Below are 24,051 nucleotides of genomic sequence, written 5' to 3'. Positions count from 1 at the left end.
ATATGAATACACCACTAGAATCACCATCAGTACACAACTGCTTTAACAGAACCATCATCAGTACATTAATTCATTACCAAAACCAACATCAGTATATGAATACATCATTAGAACCACTATCAGTACACAAATACTTTACTAAAACCACCATTAGTACATAAATACATAATCAGCACCACCATCAGTACATGTATACATCACTAGAACTTTCATTGGTTCATTAACACAGCACCAGAACCAAAATCAGTACATTAATTTATTACCAGAATCACCATCATTACATGAATACTCAGCAGAACCACCATCAGTACATGAACAGCATCAGAACCAGTAGTACATGAATACAGCACCAGAAACACCATCAGTACGTGAACACGTCATCAACCACCATCAGAACATGAACAGCATCAGAACCAGTAGTACATGAATACAGCAGTAGAAACACCATCACTACATGAACACATCGTCAACCATCATCAGTATATGAACACAGCTCCAGAACCATCAGTACATGACTACAACACCAGAAAAATCATCAGTACATGAACACATCACCAACCACCATCAGTACATGGGCACATCACCAGAACCACCATCAGTACATAAACACATAACCATAACCACCATATGTACAGGAATGCATTCCCAGAACCACTGTCAGTATTTGAATACAGGATTAATACCATCATCTGTAGATTAATACATCACCATACCATAACCACCATGAGTACATGATTACAGTTGTACCTTGCTTAACGAGAACAATCAGTTCTGGGACTGTGCTTGTTAATCAAGGTACTCGTTCAGCAGAGCAAGATTTCCCATAGGAAATCATTGCAATGCTGACGATCCGTTCCACAACTTCTAAAATGTCCCATCCTGGTCCCCTATTCTATCATTCCACACATGCACAAACACACACAAACTCACACAGACACACATGCAAGCATGCACACACACATATTATATGCTCACCTTACCTTCCGTTCCATCGCCGGTCTGCTGGGACTTGCTGTTCTCTGCTACGGGGCCGGGCTGTGTAACCCGTTACCATAACGACGAGGCAGGAACTTCCCGGCCAGAGCGCTGACGTCAAAGGCAGAGCCGCTTGCCTCTGATTGGCCAGCGCTCTGCCTTTCATTAGCGGTGACAGGAAGTTCCTCCCTCGTCGCTATGGATGCAGATACACAGCGTGGACTGGAGCGGCGCGGCGCACTACAGCACCCAGGAGGCCGGCGATGAAACGAAAGGTAAACATATTATGTTATATTATATGCTCACCTTACCCTCCGTTCCATCACAGGCCTCCTGGGTCTTGTAGTTCGCCGCGAGGACGCCGCGATGTACCCGGGAACTACAAGAACCATGAGCCCGGCGGTGGAAGGTAAGGTGAGTATAATACTGCATATGCGTGTGTGTGTGTGTTTGTGTGTGTTTGTGAGTACATGTGTGTGTTTGTGTGTGTTTGTGCGTGCATGTGTGTGTTTGTGTGTGTTTGTGCATGCATGTGTGTGTTTGTGTGGACTGCAAGTGCGGGTCAGTGCACGGTGGATGGACGAAACCGGAAGTGTGAGCGGTGAGAATTTCGCTCGTACAGCAAAGCTTTCTCGTAAAGCGGGTTACAATTTTACAGAAAGCTTTGCTTGTTAAGCGAAATTCTCGTTAAGAGGGTTACTCGTTAAGCGAGGTACCACTGTACATCCCTAGAATTTCCATCAAAATGAGAATACATCACCAGAACCACAACAGTACATAAAAACATCACCCGAACCACCATGAGTACATGAAAACATAACTAGAACCACCAGCAGTACGCAAATGTTTTACTTGGCACCAAACACCAAGTTTAGTACATTGTTCAATCATTTGTGAGGTTAGCCTCTTCAATATACATTTGAATAGCATGAACCTAGAACTCTCAATATGTTTTTAACAATGCTAAGGAGATGTTGGGAGTTGTTGTTACTGGCCATCACCAGACTGCGGACTGTACTAGGAAAACAGCACTGATTAGATGCATTCGTTATTACAAATAAAAATCTATGCTTAGGTACTTTACAAGTGACTTTTTCTATGATTGGAGTCGTTCTCATCCCTTTGTCACCATCTGGTCCAGACACCATGATGACTTTTCATATTTACAGCTCATCTCCGCAGACTTTCCTCTGCTTAGGTCTCCTGCAGTACATTCCAACATTTTGCCTTTAAAAATAACATCATTATGAACTCCCTGTACATAATGTGACCTTTACACTGTCCCTCTACTAATACATTGCTTCCACACTATCCTTCTCTATATAGTATTCCATCCACCCTGTTTACACTTATGAACTCTATCTGCTGTTCTGTCTCCCTTTTAGACTATGATACAGCACTATACCCCATTATTATCTATAACCTCTATACTGTCTGATTTTAGGTGCTATTACTGCCATACTGTCCTCCCATATGAATTATAACCTCCATATTGTCTCCATACTGCATCAAACCAAGTACATCTATAAAGCGTTCAGAAATCCAGTGTGTCCTACACAGCCATCCTCATTACAAGGTATATCCCCAACAAGGTATATAGAAAAAATGTCCTCACTCCCAATCAGCAGCTAGAAAATCAAAGGTTTTTGGATATAAAACAAATTACCCCAATTTTATTCAAAGACTAAACAATGTAGATGTCGCGGGCGGGGAGGGGACGCTGCACTCACCCACTACTCGGGTCCGGCTGCTGCTGCTGCTGCTCGGTGGTGGCTCGAGCGGTGGGCCGGATCCCGGGGACTCGAGCGGCGTTCCTCGCCCGTGAGTGAAAGGGGGGTGGTTTGGTTTAGGGATATTGTCCGTGACGCCACCCACGGTAGTGGTGAGGTTGTAACACCACCGCTGCTCTGGACGGGGATCCCGGGAGCGATGACAGGGAGCAGCCTGAATGTTGTTTTTCCCCTCCGTGGGTAGGGGGGTTGGTTGTCCCAGGCCCAGTGAGGGGAGGAATGGCAGGCGGGTTACGGGACCTGGTGAGGTGCAGGGTCGCAGGGGCAGCGCGGTGCCGCACGGCACAGTGGTACTCACTCAGCCAATGATGAACACAAAGTCTCCGGTAAAACAAACGGCTGGATGGACGGGTCCCACAGACGGCTGCGGTTGTTCTTCTCCCGGTAGGTTGGTGGTGACTGCCTTTCCCTGCACCTGTGTTGTGTTCTCGGTTCCGGTGGCTTCCCACCGGTAACCCGCTTCCCAGCTTGGATGGATGCTGAGGGAGCCCCTTTTGCCCGCAGGCTCTGGCCCTGGGAACTGTAGCCTTGGTGGTGACTGTGTTTCCCTTCACGGTTTGAGCTGTTGCCTTCAATCGGGTCTTGACTGCTGGGAAACCCCGGAGGTTCCCTTCGCTAACGGATTTGACCAGTTTTACAGCGACTCCTAGCCTGGTCGGGGTCCGTAGGCCCTGCCGAATGGTGCTGGCTTCTCTTCGCTCCCCGATCCGGTACCGGCGGGCCACCGCCCGTCCCCGGTCCTTACGGTTCACTTCAATCAGCCTCTCCTGCAGACGGTCACCACCGTCTGCCAACCTTGCTGTATGTGCCAGGGCCACGCACCCGGACACAGTCAGGCTGCTCCTCTACCACTTCACTTCTGCAACTCTCTAACTCAACTGCCTTCCTTTTCCCGCCTCCAGGACTGTGAACTCCTTGGTGGGCGGGGCCAACCGGCTGGCCCACCCCCTGGTGTGGACATCAGCCCCTGGAGGAAGGCAACAAGGATTTGTGTTTGACCTAGGTGTGCCTAGCCGGGGTGTGGGGTGTGTTGTTGCAGTAACTGTGACAACCTGGCTTGTCCAGGGCGCCACATTCCCCCTTAGTAAAATCCAGACCGTCCGCGGGCTGTCCGTCCATCACTGGTTTTATTTTTGGTTAACTGTGGAAAAGGGGTAAAACATATAAAACAGTAAAACAAGCATTCTTTTGTATAAAGCTTCCCTTAACGGGAGGTACAGTTCTTAGACGTTGCAAACGGTAACGGCTTCCGCTCTTTTCCCACCCAAACAACCTGGCCCTGATGCTGCCCCTAAGAAGTGGGCAGCACCCCTTGCCCCAATCCAGAACCAAGTTGCCCGAGCGGGTACTGTCTCTTTCAGGGGACCCGCATCCATGGGGACCCCTGAACCCCCCCGGAGGATCGCCACCGGTTACGGTAGTGGCGGGCCTGGGCCATCCCTTTCCTCCAGGCCCATCCTCCCAAATCAGCCTCTCCGGAGGCGGGTAACGGTTTCAAGCCAAAACATTTTTATTTACATCCCACTAAGTTTGTGGTTGCCCTGCCAGTTCTCGGGCTTGTCCGTAAGACGTCCCTTACGCAACGGTTGCAGGAAGTCCCTACGGGGACTGGTTGCCGGCAACGGCCGGTTTAATCAAAGTGCCAATCAGGTTACATCTTCTGTTGATTCATTTTATCATTCACAACTTTTAAACTGGTGGTCCCAACGGGGACAACTTACAGCGGGGCCCCGCTGCCATCACTCTGACCCTTCCGCTGAGGTGGCCTCATCCTCTGCTACTAACATTTCGAACATGCAGTGACAGGCCTGTTGGGAGAGGGGTGCCCGGTATCCATTTCCACCGGTGTGCGGGCTATAGAAAACCACCGGCCCTCCCTCGTAGCGAAGACGCTCACTCGCCTTCTCGAACGCAGCGGTGGGCTCGGCGCCGGGGCCGGTGTCATTATCAAGTGTCCCTGCGCCAGGCGGGTTGCCGCCAGCTGCCACAGTCTCCGGGTTTCCGGCACTCAGCATGTCAGATTCTACTGTGGTAGCACGGGGCAGCAGGTCAGGTCGGCCAACACTTAGGCGCCCCATGGATAATGGCAGGGATGATACGAGGGCCGAGACTGGGCCGGGCCCCCCAGCCGCAGTGGACGGTCCTTGTGGGACATGGGGGCGTGGGTCACCCGTCAGCTCCGTCACGTCAGCTCCCATCTCATACATCGGGGCAGTCGCAACCAGCGCTTCCACCTCACGGGTCCACTGCTCCATCATGAGGTATATCTGATCCTGTTGGCGTTGGTTGAATTCAATTACTCTGGCCTTCATCCACGCCACGGTCCCGGGCTCCAGCATGGGACCTGTTGCGTTCCCTGCCGGGGCCTTTGATACATCTTCATTCAGGGGACACGGCCCCGGCGGCTCCCAGAGGAGCGGTTCAGGGCTGCCCCGAGCGTCTGCAGCCGGTCGGTCCGCCGGAGTTGACTGGCAGGGTATCGCTACCGGTTGGACGGGTAGCGGGCCTAGTGGCAGGGCCGCAGCGACTAACACGGGTAGCGGGGGAGGCAGCAGGGTGAGCGGGTTCAGGCCGGGCCCCCCCAGCCGCAGTGGCCGATCCCTCCGGAATACAGGGGCGTGGGTCCCTTACCCGCTCCTCCAAATCTCCCTCCACCTCGCGTCTCCGCATAGCAGCCACCACGTCTGCCATGTCGGTCTCCCACTCCTCCAGGAGGAGCTGCATGCGGGCCTGCAGACGGTTACTCTGCGGGGCGGTCCGGTCTTTCACCCACGCCTGGTGCCTGGCGCGGGGACTACGGGGTCGTTGGTCGGACTGTGCATCTCGGCCATGGTGCTTTCCAGGAACCACAAGATTGCAGAGTCCTGGCGTCCCTGCTACCACAGCTGCGAGCTACATGCGGCCAGACGCCATCCGTCCCCCTTAGTCTTTTTCCGGCTCCTCCTCTACAGGAGCGGGGGTTTCGGTTTTTGCACCTCCACTACTCGGGAGGATGCTCGAGTGGGGACTTTTCGAGCTCAAAATGGCGGCTTCTCAAATTTTTCGGCCGGACACCTCCGGCGGTCACAAGGCGCACCTCTACCAGACGGCAGAGCGGTAAGATCCTGTTCGTGACGCCAAGTTGTCGCGGGCGGGGAGGGGACGCTGCGCTCACCCACTGCTCGGGTCCGGCTGCTGCTGCTGCTCGGTGGTGGCTCGAGCGGTGGGACGGATCCCGGGGACTCGAGCGGCGTTCCTCGCCCGTGAGTGAAAGGGGGGTGGTTTGGTTTAGGGATATTGTCCGTGACGCCACCCACGGTTGTGGTGAGGTTGTAACACCACCGCTGCTCTGGATGGGGATCCCGGGAGCGATGAAAGGGAGCAGCCTGGATGTTGTTTTTCCCCTCCGTGGGTAGGGGGGTTGGTTGTCCCGGGACCCGGTGAGGGAAGAGATGGCAGGCGGGTTACGGGACCTGGTGAGGTGCAGGGTCGCAGGGGCAGCGCGGTGCCGCACGGCACAGTGGTACTCACTCAGCCAATGATGAACACAAAGTCTCCGGTAAAACAAATGGCTGGATGGACGGGTCCCACAGACGGCTGCGGTTGTTCTTCTCCCGGTAGGTTGGTGGTGACTGCCTTTCCACCGGTAACCCGCTCCCCAGCTTGGATGGATGCTGAGGGAGCCCCTTTTGCCCGCAGGCTCTGGCCCTGGGAACTGTAGCCTTGGCGGTGACTGTGTTTCCCTTCACGGTTTGAGCTGTTGCCTTCAATCGGGTCTTGACTGCTGGGAAACCCCGGAGGTTCCCTTCGCTAACGGATTTGACCAGTTTTACGGCGACTCCTAGCCTGGTCGGGGTCCGTAGGCCCTGCCGAATGGTGCTGGCTTCTCTTCGCTCCCCAATCCGGTACCGGTGGGCCACCGCCCGTCCCCGGTCCTTACGGTTCACTTCAATCAGCCTCTCCTGCAGACGGTCACCAGCGTCTGCCAACCTTGCTGTATGTGCCAGAGCCACGCACCCGGACACAGTCAGGCTGCTCCTCTACCACTTCACTTCTCCAACTCTCTAACTCAACTGCCTTCCTTTTCCCGCCTCCAGGACTGTAAACTCCTCAGTGGGCGGGGCCAACTGCCTGGCCCACCCCCTGGTGTGGACATCAGCCCCTGGAGGAAGGCAACAAGGATTTGTGTTTGACCTAGGTGTGCCTAGCCGGGGTGTGGGGTGTGTTGTTGCAGTAACTGTGACGACCTGGCTTGTCCAGGGCGCCACATAGACATTCAGATCCTCCTAGAAACATGGAACAGATCTGAAAATGAATCTCTGGTGCCCATCGGATACAGGGAAATCTTTGTCCCTACCGTCAAAATAAAAACATCAAACAAGGCCACTGCGCAGGAGGAATATTGATCTGGTGTAAAGAAGAGCTCCACTAGTACATCAAACCGGTGAAGAGAGGAGGCAGCTACATGCCAATATATGTAAAGCGCTGTGGAATTAATAGCGCTATGTAAATGAATAAAATTATTGTTATTATTATATGGATGAGAATCAGCAGCTCCATCCTCACCTCTCAGTCTGATGTCTACCTCTGCACTGCCTAATACCACCACCAGAGTCCCCCTACTTCAATCCAGATAGCTTTGAGATCTTACAAGAAGAAGCCAACCATTATCAAGCTCAGGGCAAAGTTCTCATTTTTGGAGACCTCAGTGTAAGAACAGGTAAAGAAAAAGACTTCCTAATCATGGATGGAAACATCTACATATTTGGAGCAGAGAATGACAGCCATGACTCACTTTCAGTGGAAAGAGAAACAGCTATGACAATACAGCCAACAAAAGTGTTAAAAAATTCCTTACTTTGTCGAAGTTTAGGTGTTCATATTCTTATTGGAGATACCAAGGGAGACTCTCTAGGAAGATGGACACTAAACTCCCATGTAAGAAGGAGTGTAATAGATTATGCCATTACAGATATGGACCTGGCAAATATCGGCACCTTCATAGTCATCTCACAAATGCACCTGTCAGACCACAGCCAACTTCTTCTGTACATGAAATCTACAGATAAACCATCCACACAAAAGCCACAGCAGAGCAGCCTCTTAAACCAGTCTCCATCCTATAAATGGTCTAAAATGTCAGCAATAAAATATAAAGAGTCTCCAAGCAGGCCCGATATACAGGAGATGCGCCACCACATCTACAAATACGAATACAAAACAAACCCAGACGGAGTGAGTCAAGCTGTAAAAGATCTCAGTGATATATTCTACACCATGGCCAAATTGTCCGTCCTTAAAGTCAACTACAAGAGGCCAAAAGAATAACAGATCAATGGTTGGTTTGACAGAGAATGTAGAGCCGTACTTAAGATCCTGAGACCAGCTTCAAACAATAAACAGAGACCCCCAACTACCCTGGTCTGAGGGAAGCCTACAACACCATACAAAGGCACTACAAAACCATCCTCAGGAGGAAGAAGCAGAGCCACATCTCTACCAAACTTAGCCAACACCAAGACACCCTCCAAGGCAACCCAATGTTAATGTTATTCCTTTATTCTATGTACAGGTCAACGCGTTTCAGAGACGTCTGTCTCCTTCATCAGGATGACAAATTTGGTACGAGCATTTCCCTATCTGGTTCTAGGTTGTGTACCAGAACATTTTCTGCATTCTTACTGACTTGGCACATCTGGTAGGGCTACCTTCTCCCTGGTTGGTGAATATTATTATTAACTTTGCCCAACTGTTCGACCACTTCATAGGGGCCTTGCCACTTGGCCAGAGATTTGCGTTCCACTGTGTGTACGAGCACCAGTACATGATCTCCAGGGCTGAATTGTCTCACCCTTGTTGACCAATTGCACACCTTCGACTCGGCTTCTTGCATCTGGAGTAGAGATGAGTGAACTTGTTTGGTTCACATTTGCCAATTTCAAATTTGGTACGAGCATTTCCCTATCTGGTTCTAGGTCGTGTACCAGAACATTTTTGAAAAACCCGGTAATGATCTGCTATGTTTGTTTTCCAAAATGCTTTTCTAATAACACATGATGCTTTTGGATAGGAATTTGGTGCTGAATAATGAATGGGGCATTGTGTTTAATGTCGGGAGGGGGTGGGGAGAGGCCAGAGGAGCGACGCAGTTATTTTTTTTTTTCATAACTTTATTAGTGGATGTTCCTGCAGCCAATCACAGTGCAGAAAACATTCACAAGGTTCAGATACAAGGGCTTGTGTCATTGGCTGCCTAAGTCACATGTCCCTTTGCATATAAAATGAGGACATGCGGCGCTGGTGCCATTTTGCGAATGTTAAAGGTTAGGGAAGGTGCTGCTGCTAGACAGCTTGGATAGAAGTTGAATCATAAGTAGTTGAGATAGATAGGAAAGCGATAGTATAGAATAAGGACAACAGTGTAGAGGAAGGTGTGTGCCACAATCGGTATTTCATGATATAAATAATAATTGTTACTTGTGAGTGCCTGCTAAAGAGTTACCAGTGAACAATCTAAATAGTGTTGGTACTTTACAGTGCCTGCTAAAAAATTGCCAGTGAACTATTTCAATAGGTATTGCTACTTTTTAGTGGCTGCTAAAAAATTTCCAGTGAACCAATTTTGTGCCTGCTAAGTATTTGCCAGTGAACCATCTCAATAGGTATTGCTACTTTTTAGTGCCTGCTAAAAATTTGCCAGTAAACCATCTAACTATGTATTGGTACTTTTGTGGGCCATCCCAATATTGCCATCTGAGCAAAGAAATACAGAATTTTACTTTTGTGTCTGGTGTCTGACAGGTGTAGGTCTAAGGTTGCAAAACACCTGTTTCAAAGGAGGAAGGATACATCAAACATGAGGGGTAAATCATGAGGTCATGGTGGAAGAGGGAATAGGTGGGTTTTTCGAAGTGTACGTGAGGACGTTATAATGTTAGTCAAAGCTCTACTGAGAAAACACCGGCTCGTCCTATCCCAAGAGAACTGAGAACAACTTCTGTTACTCCACTCCATTTCTTTGGCAGGCCCACGGTGCTTTAACTTGTAAATGAGGGCCAGAAACAGCATGTGCTAGAGTGGATAGCAAGCGCTGCATCAAGTGGCCTCTTCTCCTTTTCCTGCACCTCAACATCACACACAGTTCATTCCTTAGAGGTACCACCCCAATTATACTTGTTTCCCCCCACGTCACAACTCTTCAACCACCCAACTGATTGTGAAAAAACACATGGGTGAGTCTGAAGAGTTGCTCACACATTCTACACCATGGGCATCAGAGGTTTGCTCCAAAATTCACAGACTGAAGAGAAGGAAAGCATCTGCATCGATGCCCAAAATCTTTGTCAGTTGGATCTGGACCCAGACAAAGTCGGGTCGAGCAGGATCCACACCTCACTAATAGGGCTGAGCGGGCCCGGGCTGTAAATGTCCGGATCTGCGCGGTTTCAGCACTATTCCCGGGCCCGATTCGGGCCCGGGATTCCGGCTGCACGATCCGGAACCGGCATTTAATAAAAAATGGGAAAAAAACAATAAATAAATAGCGTTTTATACTTACCAGACTCTGTCATGGCGGCACACTTGCTTCCGGGTTGCGCTTTCACTTCCTGTGCTGTCACACAGCTTTCCGTGTTTTCCCCACCCACCGGCCGTCCTCTCAGCTGTGATTTGTTCCTGACTGACCCGCCCCCCAGCCTGTGACAGTGTCTGCCGTGCAGTCATCGCTTATCGCGGTCAGTACTACGCTGCACTCAGAGCGGGCGGTCATGCTCTATGGCTGCTCGCTCTAACATGTAGCAGAGCCGAAGCGGCGTGGGACTTCTCCTGTGGAATACGTCGAAACTGCAGGCTGTTTGGGGGTTAATAAAGTGGTGAAGGAGGAGTGTTTTGTATTTTATTTCAAATAAAGGATTTTTCTGTGTGTCTGTGTTTATTTACTGTCACTTACAGGTTTGTGTGATGCAGGTATCTGACAGACGCCTGTGCCATCACACAAACCTAGCGTTTAGCAGCAGTTATGTGCCCTGCTAACCCCTGCTATTACCCCGACTGGCACCGCATCACACCAGCGGGAAGAGCCGGTATCGCACCGGTATGTCGCATCTAACAGATGCGGCATTACCGGACGGCTGCGGGTTGAAGATATACCAGCCCCCGGCCGGCGTTATCTTGGCTAGATGTGAAGATTAGGGGGACCGTACGTCGTTTTTTTTTTTTCTTTTATATATATATATATATTTTAAAAAAAAGCAAGCGTTTTTTTTCTACGTCGCAGTCACACTTGTGAGCAACCCCTGCGAGTCTGACATCGCAGAACAGCTGCACACTTCTGACAGGAGCGTGCATGTGTTTCTAGGTACATGCACGCTCATGTTCAGACAGCAGCAGGCTGTGCCGGGTGATGTCAGACCCGCACGAGCCTGACAGCGCATCACCGGCACTGCTGCACGCTTCTCACAGGAGCGTGCATGTGTTTCTAGGTATATGCACACTCATGTTCAGACAGCAGAATATGGTGTAAAAATCCCAGCATCAAATTTGCATCCCTTGGCCCCCAAAAGTAAAAAAAAAATTAAAAAAATCTGCCACAGGTGGAAATTTGGTGCTGAAAGCTGCTGCAGGCGATTTCAGCACCAAATGTGCACCTCCTGGCAAAAAAACGCGGCAAAAATCACGGAAAAATAACCGCGGCAAAAACCGCGACATAATAATTGCGTCAAATCACCGCGATTTTTTGCCAGGAGGTCTAGATTGGATGCAGGAATATGGTATAAAAATTTCAGCACAAAATCTGCATCTCTTAGCCAAAAAAAAATGCGCTTTTTCTGCTAGGAGATGCAGGTCTGTGAACTCAGTGACCTCCACCTGAGGTCAGGTTACCTGCAATTGCAGATGAAGGACCGTGGGAACCTCCAGCTGTGACCGCAAATAACCTGAGTGACGTCACCGCTCAATGCGCAGCTCATTCATTCTCTGGAGCTCACAGAGACCGGTCGCTCGTGCCGCTCTCTGTGATATTCAGATGTACCAGAGCTGAAGCGGCATGGGACGTCGTGTGGATTACGTCGGAGCTGCAGGGTGTTTGGGGGTAATAAAGAGGTGAAGGAGGAGTGTTTGTATTTTATTCCAAATAAAGGATTTTTCTGTGTTTATTTACTGTCACTTACAGGTTTGTGTGATGCAGGTATATGACAGACGCCTGTACCATCACAAACCTAGGGTTTAGCAGCAGCTATGTGCCGCTGCTAACCCCTGCTATTACTCCGACTGGCACCGCATCACGCCAGCGGGAAGAGCTGGTATCGCACACCGGTATGTCGCATCTAACAGATGCGACATACCGGACGGCTGCGGGCTGAGGATATACCAGCCCCCGGCCGGCGTTATCTTGGCTGGATGTGAAGATTAGGGGGACCGCACATCGGTTTTTGTTTTTTTTGGTTTTTTTTTTACTTTCACCGGAATCACAGGTGCGAGGGGCTCTGGCAGCACCCGGCAGCCTCGCACGTGTGACTCCGGGCACTGGATAAATAGCACAGATACTGCGCGACGGCTGGGGCTGCAGCGAAGCGCTATAACTGTGCTGCCGAGTGTGTTTACCACTGTGACCGACAGTTCACTGCTTTCCCCGCCCACCGGCCATCCTGGCGCCTGTGATTGGTTGAAGTTAGCTGACACGCTGCCACTCAGGATAGGGGCGACAGAGGGCGGGCGCGGAAAACCATGAATATTGAATTGTCGGCTCCGGAAGGTAACAGCGTGACCCAGAAGGAGTGTGTCGCCATGACAGCGCCTCGGTGAGTATGCCGCGCTCGTTCCCAGCCCCCTAGCCCCTCCACAAACGTTTTAACCCTCCGGATTCCGGTCCCCATTGACTTATATGGGCACCGGATTCCGGAGCGGATCAGACTTATTTTTAAGTCTGTTAACGACCCGCCGGCCCCGGATTATTGCCTTCCCGCTCAACTCTACTCACTAACAGATACTTGAGGTGCACGCGTACTATGTAAGGTCGGGGGGGGGGGGAGGGTGACTTTCAGGAGAAGGAGTGGGACAAGAGAGAGTATGACAATGAAGTTTTAGATCCCACTTGGTGTGAACCCAGAGGCATGCAGTTGAGTAGCTCAGCAGAGGATGTGGAGAAGGATGAAGACAACTTCTCTAATAAAGCTGTGCCTGTGCTACATCATCATGTTGCAGACAACATTACCTTTTCCTTGAAAAACTTTGTCTCTCCCAGGGTGCATTTCACCACTGACACCTGGTCGAGCAAGCATGGCCAGGGGAGTGCCCTCAACCTCTCCTTTAATGTAACATGCATTCCAGTAATGCAGAGAGAATCCCTCCACCTCCTCACAGCTCAGTCACATAACTGCAGAGTTGTGGACCACTATCTAGGCAGATTTTGATGAATGGCTGTCTCCACTGAACTTGGAGCCAGGGAAGGCTGTGTGCAATTGCGGTGCAAACCTGGTGGTGGCCCTATGCCTGGGCGACATAACACACGTGCTTTACATGGCTCACCTCATCAACCTGGTTGTACAGCAATTTCTAGGCCAGGATGGATGTTCTGCAACTAGTATACACTGATGCCCTCTGGCAGACGTGACCAGGGGTCCCACAAAATGGTACCTCAGTGACGGGTAATGACAGTAAGGGGCTACAGAAGTGAGCAACTTTAGCGGTTAGCTGGCAGGTTGGACAAAACCTAAAATAATTAAAAATCTCTTGGTGACAGCCAGGCCAGTAGAACCTCTTCTAATACCTCACCTATCTGCTTGCTGACACAATACAATAATTCCCTATTAACGGCAAAATATGGATAACTGGAGTCAGCCCTTGGCCCTTGAACAACCCTATTTAAAATAGTTACATTATCAAACGCTCCTCTAAGAGTTAGGTTCCTGAGTTGGGCTGTTCCAAATTACCCTTCGTCACCCTCAGCTCAGGAATGTTAGTATCCGGGCAGTTGGCTATATTTTCATCACTAACCAGCACACAAAGGAGAAACCCATCAAATTCAGGCTGCGATGAAGTTTCTTTAGAGGTTCCCTAGTTGTTATCCCAACAACCCAGCAATTCCTTTTGTCCTCAAAAGTCTCAAAACAAGACAAAGTCCAGCCCAATATTACAGCGAATTATAGGTCCTCATTTGGAAGCCCCAGTATGGCGAAGCTATGACCCCTTGTTTCCCAAAAAGGGCCTCTCAGCCACCATTCTACCATGCCCACCAGGTCATTAGCAATCTGGAGATCTCCCTGGGCAACTCAGGACTAAACAGCCCTCAGAAGTGAGTGAATGAACCTGTCCATGATGACCCTTTCCACCATCTATTCTGGGGAGGAAGACTCCAGTTGCAATCATTTCTAAACCAGATGAAATAAGTCAAACATTTGGAACTGGGGAGGTATTTCATCACAATAGTCCCAGTGGTGCAACCCTTGAGCTCTGACAGCCAGAGTTACTCCTAGGCACACCAGGATCTCTGTTTGGAAGTTGGCATACTCTTTTGCGTCCTGCAGAGCCAGGTCATAATAGGCCTGTGGTTCCTTGTTAGATATGGTGCCAGTACCTCTGCCCACTGCTTCGGAGTTAATTTCTCCCTTTCTGCTACCCTTTCAAAAATCATCAAGAATGCCTCCAAATTATCACCTGGCATCATCTTTTGCAATGTGTGAATGATCACCTTGACTTGGGGGTAGTACAGCCTCCCTGGGGCTGGGTGTCTCAGCTAAGACAGTCCTCTCCTGCTGCAGCTTTCTATTGTTGTTGCAGCTGGAACTGTTGCACAGTTTATTGCTTTACTGCTGGGATTTCTGTTGCTGCTGCCATTGTTGTTGATGTTTCTGTTGCTATTCCTGATGCTGTTGCTGTTCCTGATACTGCTTCTGTTGTTGCAGATTAGCCTTTAGCAGCTGCTTTATCAACTCCTCCTGTTTTCACTCCAGCCACCACTTTTATCAAAGACATGTGGTTTTTCTGTGGCAGTCACACATGCCCCTCAGGATTAGGTCCCGTGCTTCTGCACCAATTGTTGGGATACGGCTCACTCACCAATGTTTGAGGTAGGCACGGAAGACGACTTTAACCCCTTCAACACCCATCTGTATTTTGTTTTTTACTCCCCTTCTTCCACGAGTCATAGCTTTTTTGTTTTTCTGTCAAAATAGTCGTATGAAGGCTTGTTTTTTTCTCTGGGATGAGTTGGACTTTTGAGTGAAACCATTAATTTTACCAAGTGTGGTTTATTTTATTTAACATATTCAGTATATGGTAAAACCCACCTGGCAATATGATTTTCTTTTATTTAATTAGTGAAAAAAAATTGTCAAACAAATTAGCATTTGGCATAATTTTCCTAAACCAGTAATGTTTTTATTTTTCAGGATCTGGGGCTGTGTGAGGGCTTATTTTTGCACCCTAAGCTAATGTTTTTACAGATACCATTTTTGGGTAGATGCAATGTCTAATTGCATTTTATTGTAATTTTGCAGCAGCCAAAAAGATGTAATCTGGGGTTTAGAAATTTTTTCCCGTTACATTGTTTACCGATCGGATTAATACATTTTATATTTTGACAGATCAGACATTTGCGAATGCAGCAATATCAAATATGTGTAATTTTTATTGTTTTATTTTCAGTAGAGCAAAAGGGGGATGATTTGAACTTTCATTTTTTTTATATTTTTTCATATTCTTAAAAATGTTTTTCCACACTTTTTACTCTATTTACTAAGGGGACTTGAAGCTGTGATCATCCGATCACTTGAGCTGTACAGAGCAGTGCATCAGCAGAAATGAAAACTGGCATTAACAGGAAGTTCGTCATGACAGACACAAGGGTCATCAGCTGACCCCTGACTATCATGACAACCTATCAGCACCCGGCGATCATGACATGGGCCCCAGTGCGTGTTAAATCCCGCTGTCAGACATTAATAGCGGGATTTAACAAGTAATCAGCCGCAAGTGGATCTCCGATCCATCTGTGGCTGTTAGAGGCACGTATTGCATGTTCAGATCAGTCAACATATGCAAAGGTGTGGGCACGGTGCGTGAACCAGCATAAAAGGCAGGGACACAACCTTGGACATACCAGTACATCCAAGGTCGTGAAAAGGTTAAGCAACATATCCAGGTTGCTTTATTAAGTTATTATAGGGCAAGTAGCAAAACAGAAAAAATAAATGGCCTTTTTTGCAGGACAACAGAATACAGAATTACCACAATGTCATTTCAGCACACACGTCCAAACATGGAGACTTCACACAGGAGGACTTCTTACCTCCACACTCAGACAGACTAATGAACCCACCTGGACTTTGTAATGTCCACCATCCCAAGCCCTTGGGTGGGGATATGTGAGCAGTCAGTCCCACCCATCTTTCTTACTGCTCGTAAACTTGGCCCTTGTCAGCCCTATTAACCCTCTCAGTACTATACTTACTAGAGCTAGCTTACATCATAGAGGATTAGCACCTCTGGGATACATACCTCCCCTCCATCATGTATCCAATGGCCATTTTACAGCATGTACATAATTTGAGGGTGTTGTCTCATAAAGAAAGGTAACACTTGTTATGTACCTTATTAAAGCACAGGGGCATTATTCATGGGAGCTCACCAGTTAAAACCTCCTTCTCTGAACCAGAGGGGAGAACCACTAAGCCGCTCTAGGTCTGGCAGACCTGGCATATTAATTTAGTACATGGTTGGACTGGACATTAATTGGAATGGATGGCATGTGATATTACATTTTTTAGTAGTTATGGAACCAGCCAAAGCTCTTCTGGATTTAAGAGTTGATTATTAGATGTTTGACAACGCCCAAGGCCAAAATGGGGTTATAATGAATACAATATTCTGGCAATAATTTCTCGTTGACAGTAGAGTAAAAGTTTATACACTCTGACTGTTCTCATGAATTACCAAAGGCCACTACTTTTTCTATGTATCTAGAAATCCCTTAGATTTTGTAATATAAAGACAGATTATTATTTTAGCCACTATGTAAGATCTATTTAGCCATCACTGGAATTATTCATATCTGGATGAAACAAAGAAAAAAACATTTTAATGAAGTGCTTCAAGGATTCTCATACACCAAAGAAATGTGCAATTAAAACATAACATTTTTCACAAAAAAAGCAAATACAACCACAATCATGAAAAGCACAGAAACAAAGGCAAAGTGACTCTTTTTGTGCACTCTAGGGTTAATTAGAGGCAAGGGACTGTGATGCAGAATTTTACAGCCATGACATTTAACAGAAGCTTGGTCACAAAATAAATGCATGACCACCCTCTGTAAAACATGCATCTCCAAAGTATGAGTCTGACATATTGAAAATTACTTAGAAATATACTGGAATATTTTAAATTACCAACACATTCAGGGAATCACTAAAAGGAGATTTGTTATACATGAACAATAAGTGCCATGATTTACACAGGTTGGCAGTATTTCTGTAGTCACTTTGCCTTCATAGCACCACCAGGTTGCCACCCCTCATCAGTTATAGGACAGTCTGTAAAAATAGGGCCTTTTTTTCAATGGTGTAAATGAAAAGAAATACTGTCCATAATTTTCATTCAAGCTAGAAAAGTTTGTACAGCTTGTGACTGTAATTTTCATAATTTTCCAATTAATTATGCTAATGTATTCATATCAGAATTCTGGGCTGTAGCCATATATCACTTATAGAGATGGGTAGATCTTTTGAAATTCAAATTTGCTGGCTTTGACAAATTTTCCTGAAAAACTCAATTTGTGGAAATTTAATTTGTGCAAAATTTAATACTGGAAAGCTTGCAATTGGAAAACATAGGTGGGAGAGAGAGAACACCACTGAGCATAAGAGAATACACTTTACAGACGAGTAAGAGAACTTAGCTACCCATAAAATCTTACACTGTACAGGAGAGAGAGAAAGGACTCTGTTGACCATAAGTGCTTACACTTTTACAGGCAAGGGAGAGAGCCCAATTGACCATAACAGCTTACACTCTACAGGAAAGGGAGAACCCTACTGACCATAAGTGCATACATTCTAGAGGAGAGAGTGAACCCTGCTGACCATAAGACCTTATACGCTACAGCAGAGAGAGGACCCTGTTGACCATAAGTGCTTACACTTTACAGGCAAGGGAGAGAACCCAATTGACCATAACAGCTTACACTCTACAGGAGAGAGAGAACCCTGCTGACCATAAGTACATACACTCTACAGGACAGAGTGAACCCTGCTGACCATCAGAGCTTATACTGTACAGAAGAGAAACACTTACTGAGTAACTGTGGAGCTAGAAAACAACTCTGCTGTACAAACTGTGTTCTACTGGGAACTGCTGATCTGTGATGGCCCAGGTACTGACCACCAATGTACAAGGTTCACTGGTTCACACAAAATTACGTTAGCCCGCTCTCTGATGCTTCATATGTGTGGGAAATGGAACCTGTCAAGTTTTTTTTTGTGAACCACAAATCGAATCTCAAATGTTCGAATTTGTGTGAATCGCAAATTTCAGGAAATGCGACTCAAACTCTATGCTCTACAGATCGATCTGCCCATTTCTAATCAATTACAATCTTTTTATTACCATTTCCCAGTTTCATCACAAAAACAATAGTTGTCTATGATTTTTTTATTCATTTCCCAGAAAAAAAAGATAATAATCAGGTTGGCAACCCTGAGCACCACTCAAAATTTTGGAACAAAATGGTCTTCTTTAGAACACTTTGTGTAGCTATAGTGAGGCACCAATGAAAAATAGTTCCAAACCCTGAAATAAAATGTTTTCTACAACATTCCAAAATCCCTGACAAGCAAAAATTATGTTCTAAAATATAACATACAATTTATCAATAATTCTTACAGACCACTTTAAGCTACTAACAGACAATCATGCCCCAAAATAGAGCCTAAATATTAAAACAATACTTAGTGGTTCTGTTGGGGAGGTAAAAAATTAACCTTTTAGACTTGAAGAATGTCATATTTGTCACTTTATTCTCAATCTATCCAATTTAAAACAACTCTTCCAAAGACAAACATATGACATAAACCAAACATTTACCTTAGAGAGTCAAATAGAATGAAACTGAACATTTCTGGGCTCCAATCAATCATATGTTACAGGACTCTCCCCCTACCATGAACCATTTTATTACTGATGTCATCATATTTCAGAAAGGCATTTGGCATTAGTGTTACTGCTACCTCTGCCCCAGAATAAAATGTTTTTGCTTTATTCTTTTAATGACTGTATTGAGCTAGTTTCCTCAGTAGCTATCTTTTAGGAGATTTTCCATTTAAATAAATGTCCTACAAGACTGGCACCATTATAGTTGGCAAGTGAAGTTGAGCCAAAAAGGGTATTCAAAGGGAAAAAAAATCTAATAAAGATGTGACAGTCAATAAATTATTGACCTTGACTCTATTGGCAAGACTCAGTAATTGTATGATAGTAGTAGGCCACAATAGGAGAGTATTTAGAGGTATCACCATTTTGGGAACCACATGTGGCTCACAACTAAGGTTGGAGGGCATTGCTTTCATGTAGTAAAAAACCATATAACATGAGGTCATTCTATAACTACATCTACCTTCAGACTCACTTAAAGCCTAATACCTCTTATATGCAATAGCGAAGAGAGCAAGTCAATGCCATCCAGCAATGAAACAGAAGACGCAACATATGTAGTGGCCTATATATGGAGTGCAACTTCTAACTCCTCTACAGAGTGTACTGTATATCCATATTACAAAGCAATATTTGTTGTTATGTCATGCTTGCATTCATTTTTCATCAGAAAGATATTTTCTCTATTTTCAGTGTCTGTTCAACCAGTTTACAAAGTGATTAGGAGTAGAGATGAGAGAACCCGAGGTTCAGTTTTCGAACCAAACACTGACTTTAAAAACTACAGTTCTGGTTCAGCATTTGAATGCTTTACATGCGAACTTCACTCGCACAAGCTCACTCTACCACGGAAGTGATCTGCTTATGGCTCACTGTATGTGGGCAGAGACTGAAACTGACAATTAGTGATTTTGAACTGGGCTCGGTAAATTTCAAACCAGTGGAGGTTCGGTTTGATTGCTGTCAGCGAACCGAACCTACAAAGGTTCACTCATCTCTAATCTAGAGCCATTTAGCTTCTTGCTGTCTGTTATGACTGGTAATAGCTGTTACTGCCACATATATTGTTTTCCTATATCTATAGATGTCATGGGTACTGATAACAGACGTTATTGACAACCAAGGAGAAAGAAGCATCGAAACTTGCAAAAAGGACAATCTGAGTGCAGAATACAGCGTTTGGCACAATATTTTATATTAGATTACAGAAACTTAATTTAGCTAGTGCAATTATGTTTCTGTTACACCAAATGCTCAGTTTCATGCAAAGCGAGTAGCCCAGATGGTTTCTTTGCTGTCTTGCCTATTCTTTTGGGCTCAGTTGTCACAGAATTGTCATAACATACTTATCTAATTTCTGGATTTCTGAAATACATTCATTAGCTAGAAAGTGCTGCGATGACTCTGGAGACACCAAAAAATAACCAAAACTAATTCAACAGTTTATGATTGAGTCACAATTCCTATGGTGTTACTGCCACCAGTATCTGATGTCTTTTAGGTCTATAAGGAACTCTCTTATGCAGTACTCTAAAATTGATTATTGACCACATAATGTTGAATCCCAATTAAACAGAGCCTGGAAGACTTGTCCCATAATTCACCTTGGAAGAAACACCCTGAGATTTAGCAAACCATATGCCAGTGCAAATACAGACCACACTATCTCCTGAGAATATCATTATTGTGCAGAGAAGCACTGAGAGCCACAGTTCAGGATACATTGGTTGTAAAAATTAGATGGCTTCCCACATCTGAGACTATCATTGTAGTTTGGTATTTTCCACTTGAAATAATGAAATTCGCTGGGTACACTTCAGTACATGTCCTACTGTCTGGATTAATAATCAGTTTTGTATCAATCCTGATGTGTATAAAGTAGAACAAGATGGTATAGTAAATCTGAGTCATGATGTAATAAGAAAATACTCTGGATTTTGTACGATTATGTTCTTTATCCATTAGTTGTACATGATGGTTGTAAAATCTAATGTGCAGAGTAGGTGCATTTAACCTTGTGATTACAGAACAAATCTTTTGAGAGCTTTGTAGTCCACATTCATATTTTCCATTGTGTGCTACAATTGTTGTTTTGCCTTGAAACACAATGCTCCTTTAACCAGTAGTGTAGCAAATATAGAAATCCACTTTACAGTACAAAGTCTTTGTGTAAGAGTAAATGCACCTTTATTGCTCACCATCCATTTTAGATTAACCCCACACAGGTTAGGCTGTCCACAGCCACTCTGTTATGGTATGTAAAACAAAGAAGAACGTCAGTGCATCCCTTACGTCTGCTTAGTGTACTCCATAAAATATCATGTCCAGGTATAACATATCAGAAAATGGGACATTTTCAGGTTTTATTGTGGTTTTGGAATTGTTAACCCTTCACTTCCTTTGTTTTTGGGACCTAATTGTGGGTCACCTGCCTCTATAGCTTTTCGGGTGGCTTTGGGGCTGACACCGCCTTTTCTTGCAGTTTGTGGGCTTGACATAGATTTCTTTTGTATCTGGGGGCTTGACTGAGCAGAGCCAGTTTTCCTTCCCACCTGTGGACTCCTTGAGCCCTTTGGCTTGGGGGGAGGTTGTAGACTTTCAGTTGACTTTAAGGACTTGAGACTTAGCATTTCACAATAACTATTGCATTGGTGAATTGTAGAAAATTCCTCCAGGGCTTCAGGATAGCAGCTTTCCTTTACACCTTGATACCTGCAAAAAATACAAACACTTGATAGTTGAAAAATAAATTTTTCATCTTATTCTAATGAAACATTATTACAAAAATAACTGCGGTAGTTATGATATTAAAATATATATATACATATATATATATATATATATATATAAAAAAACAAGTCATAGTTTGTTTCTCATATACTTTTATACACACATGGTCAAAATTGGTGGTACCCTCTATTTAAAGAACTTGAGACTGACAAAAGTAATTTTCAATTAAAATTTACTGTATATCAACTAAAGAAAATGAGACATTGCTTTTGAACTGGGATTAAACAGAAAACAAAAAAAACCCCCAACAAACTAATGAAAATGGCCCAGACAAAAATGATGGCACCCTTAACTTAACATATGTTAAATAACCTTTTGAGGCAATCACTGCAAACAGACAATTTCTGTAACTCTTAATTAGGCATGAAAATCGGTGCGAGTGGAGTGCGATAAAAAAATCGCATTCCACTTGGACCAATATTAGCCTGTGTATCAGTACACATGTGCGATTATTTTCTCAGCCCTAATCAGACAGAGAAAACAATCGCAGCATGCTGCGACTATAATGCGATCATTGTTTCTCTTGCACCCATTCAAGTCTATAGGGCGAGAGAAAAATCGCACTGCACTCGTGGTACACCGGAATGGCAATTGCCGGCTACGGAGGAGAGATGGAGATAAATCCCTCCCTCCCCTCCTCAGTGCCGGCCCACCCCTCCGGTCCGCTCGCATGATTGAACCTCAGTCGCAGGCACACTCGCATGACACTCGGCTCCTGCTGTATTGCCAGCGTGAGCCGAGTGTCATGCGAGGGGATCGCAGTAATCCCCGTGTGGCCCCGGCCTTAGACTTTAGCTCCTCATAGAAGGCTAATTCAGAATAGTACAATGCTTTACTCTTAGTTTTTCTTGGATGTTACTTTTTAGCTGTGTGTTTTGGGTCATTATCCTGTTGGAGGACCAATATCCTGCAACTCAGCCCAAGCTTTCTGACACTGGGCAGTACATTTCACTCATGAATAGCTTGATAGTGTTAAGATTTTATTTTGCCCTGCTCAGATTCAAGATATCCTGTGCCAGATGCAGCAAGGCAGTCAAACAAATGTTTCACAGTAGGTACAATGTTCTTTTCATTTTAGGCTTCATTTTTGAGTCTATGAATATACAGCTGATGTGACCTGCCAAAAAGATCCAGTTTCCTCTTGTCAGTCCAAAGACATTCTCCCAGACGATTTGTGGCTTGTCAATATGCATTTTAGCAAATTCCAGTCTTGCTTTTTTATGATTTACTTTCAACAGTGGTTTCCTTCTTGGTCATCTTCCATGAAGTTCACTTTGGCCAAGACATTGACAGATGGTGCAAACTGACACTGATGTATCTTGACTATGGAGTTCACCTTTAATCTCTTTGGAAGTTGTTCTGGGCTCTTTGGTTACCATTCATATTATTTGTCTCTTCAATCTGTCATCGATTTTCTTCTTATGGTTACATCCAGGAGGTTGGCTTTAGTCCCATAGACCATAAATTTCTGAATAATGTGTGTAACTGTTTTAACATCAAGCTGCTAGGAGATGGTCTTAAAACATTTTCCTGACTTCCTGTTCCTGTCCTGGCTGAGGTGGAAGCTTAGAGGAGAATCTCCTGCCACCCCTCACAGAAACCGACTAAAAACAGACCCCCCCGGACGAGCCACCAAACAGAGAGCAGCACAGGAGGTTACCTAAAGCAGACAGCTATGGAAAGGTACCTCCTGAGAAGTGCTGGGAGCGGTGAATCAGCCTGGAGAAGCTTTGATATGGACAGAGGAGAAGATAAGATAATGGCGCCGAGCCTGATGGGGGAGGAGCCTGAACGCATGGTGAGAGACACAGAAAAGCAAACACAGAGCTGGAAGGGGAGAGATAAGGGAGATATGAGCGAGGAGACAGGAGATAAGGAAGATATGAGCGAGGAGTCACAGGAGGACACAGCAGGAGAGAGGTGGATGCAGGGGACTGATGATGGTGGATCGCAATGGGAGGATGAAGGAGATATGGAGGCAGAGGGGAGAGAGGATGCAGACAAAGCAGGGCAGCTCAGAGACACAGCAGTGTTGGAGGATGAAACTGACAAACAGCACAGGGAGATTAATCCCACTCAGACTCACAGGAAGTCAAATGCAAGAATTCATAGTACCCCTTCCAAAGGAAACAAAAAGCAGCCTACTACACCAACATCACAAGCCTGCAAGCTATTGGGGGATGGAGGTGGTGGCCCAGTCCAGACAAAGAGAACTAAGAAAACAGCACCACCTGCAGGCCAAGACAAGTACACACAAAAGCTTAATGTGGACTATAAAAAACTGGCTGAAGAAGTGACATCACACTTGTCAAAAGAGGTTAAAGTGGCTATTGAGGCAGCCATACAAACATCATTAGCTAATATGCAAAAACAG

General features: G+C 45.9%; 2 protein-coding genes across 5 annotated transcripts in view; one reads left to right on the top strand and one right to left on the bottom strand.

Annotated features, from left to right (window-relative positions):
- Nucleotides 1–24,051, top strand: part of SLC28A1 (solute carrier family 28 member 1) — a 300,208-nt gene that overhangs the window by 180,567 nt on the left and 95,590 nt on the right. The window lies entirely within an intron of this gene.
- ALPK3 (alpha kinase 3) overlaps nt 16,782–24,051 on the bottom strand; it is a 311,388-nt gene continuing 304,118 nt past the window's right edge. For all 4 annotated transcript variants that reach the window (XM_075345487.1, XM_075345486.1, XM_075345489.1 and 1 more), the window contains one exon: nt 16,782–21,599. In XM_075345487.1, coding sequence (XP_075201602.1) covers nt 21,251–21,599 — 349 coding nt within the window. In that variant the 3' untranslated portion in view covers nt 16,782–21,250. The remainder of the gene's footprint in view (nt 21,600–24,051) is intronic.

Source organism: Anomaloglossus baeobatrachus, chromosome 4 (genome assembly GCF_048569485.1).
Source record: "Anomaloglossus baeobatrachus isolate aAnoBae1 chromosome 4, aAnoBae1.hap1, whole genome shotgun sequence".
Lineage (NCBI taxonomy): Eukaryota > Metazoa > Chordata > Amphibia > Anura > Aromobatidae > Anomaloglossus > Anomaloglossus baeobatrachus.
Note: the sequence above shows the minus strand (reverse complement) of the source record. Positions and strands in the feature narration are given on the sequence as shown.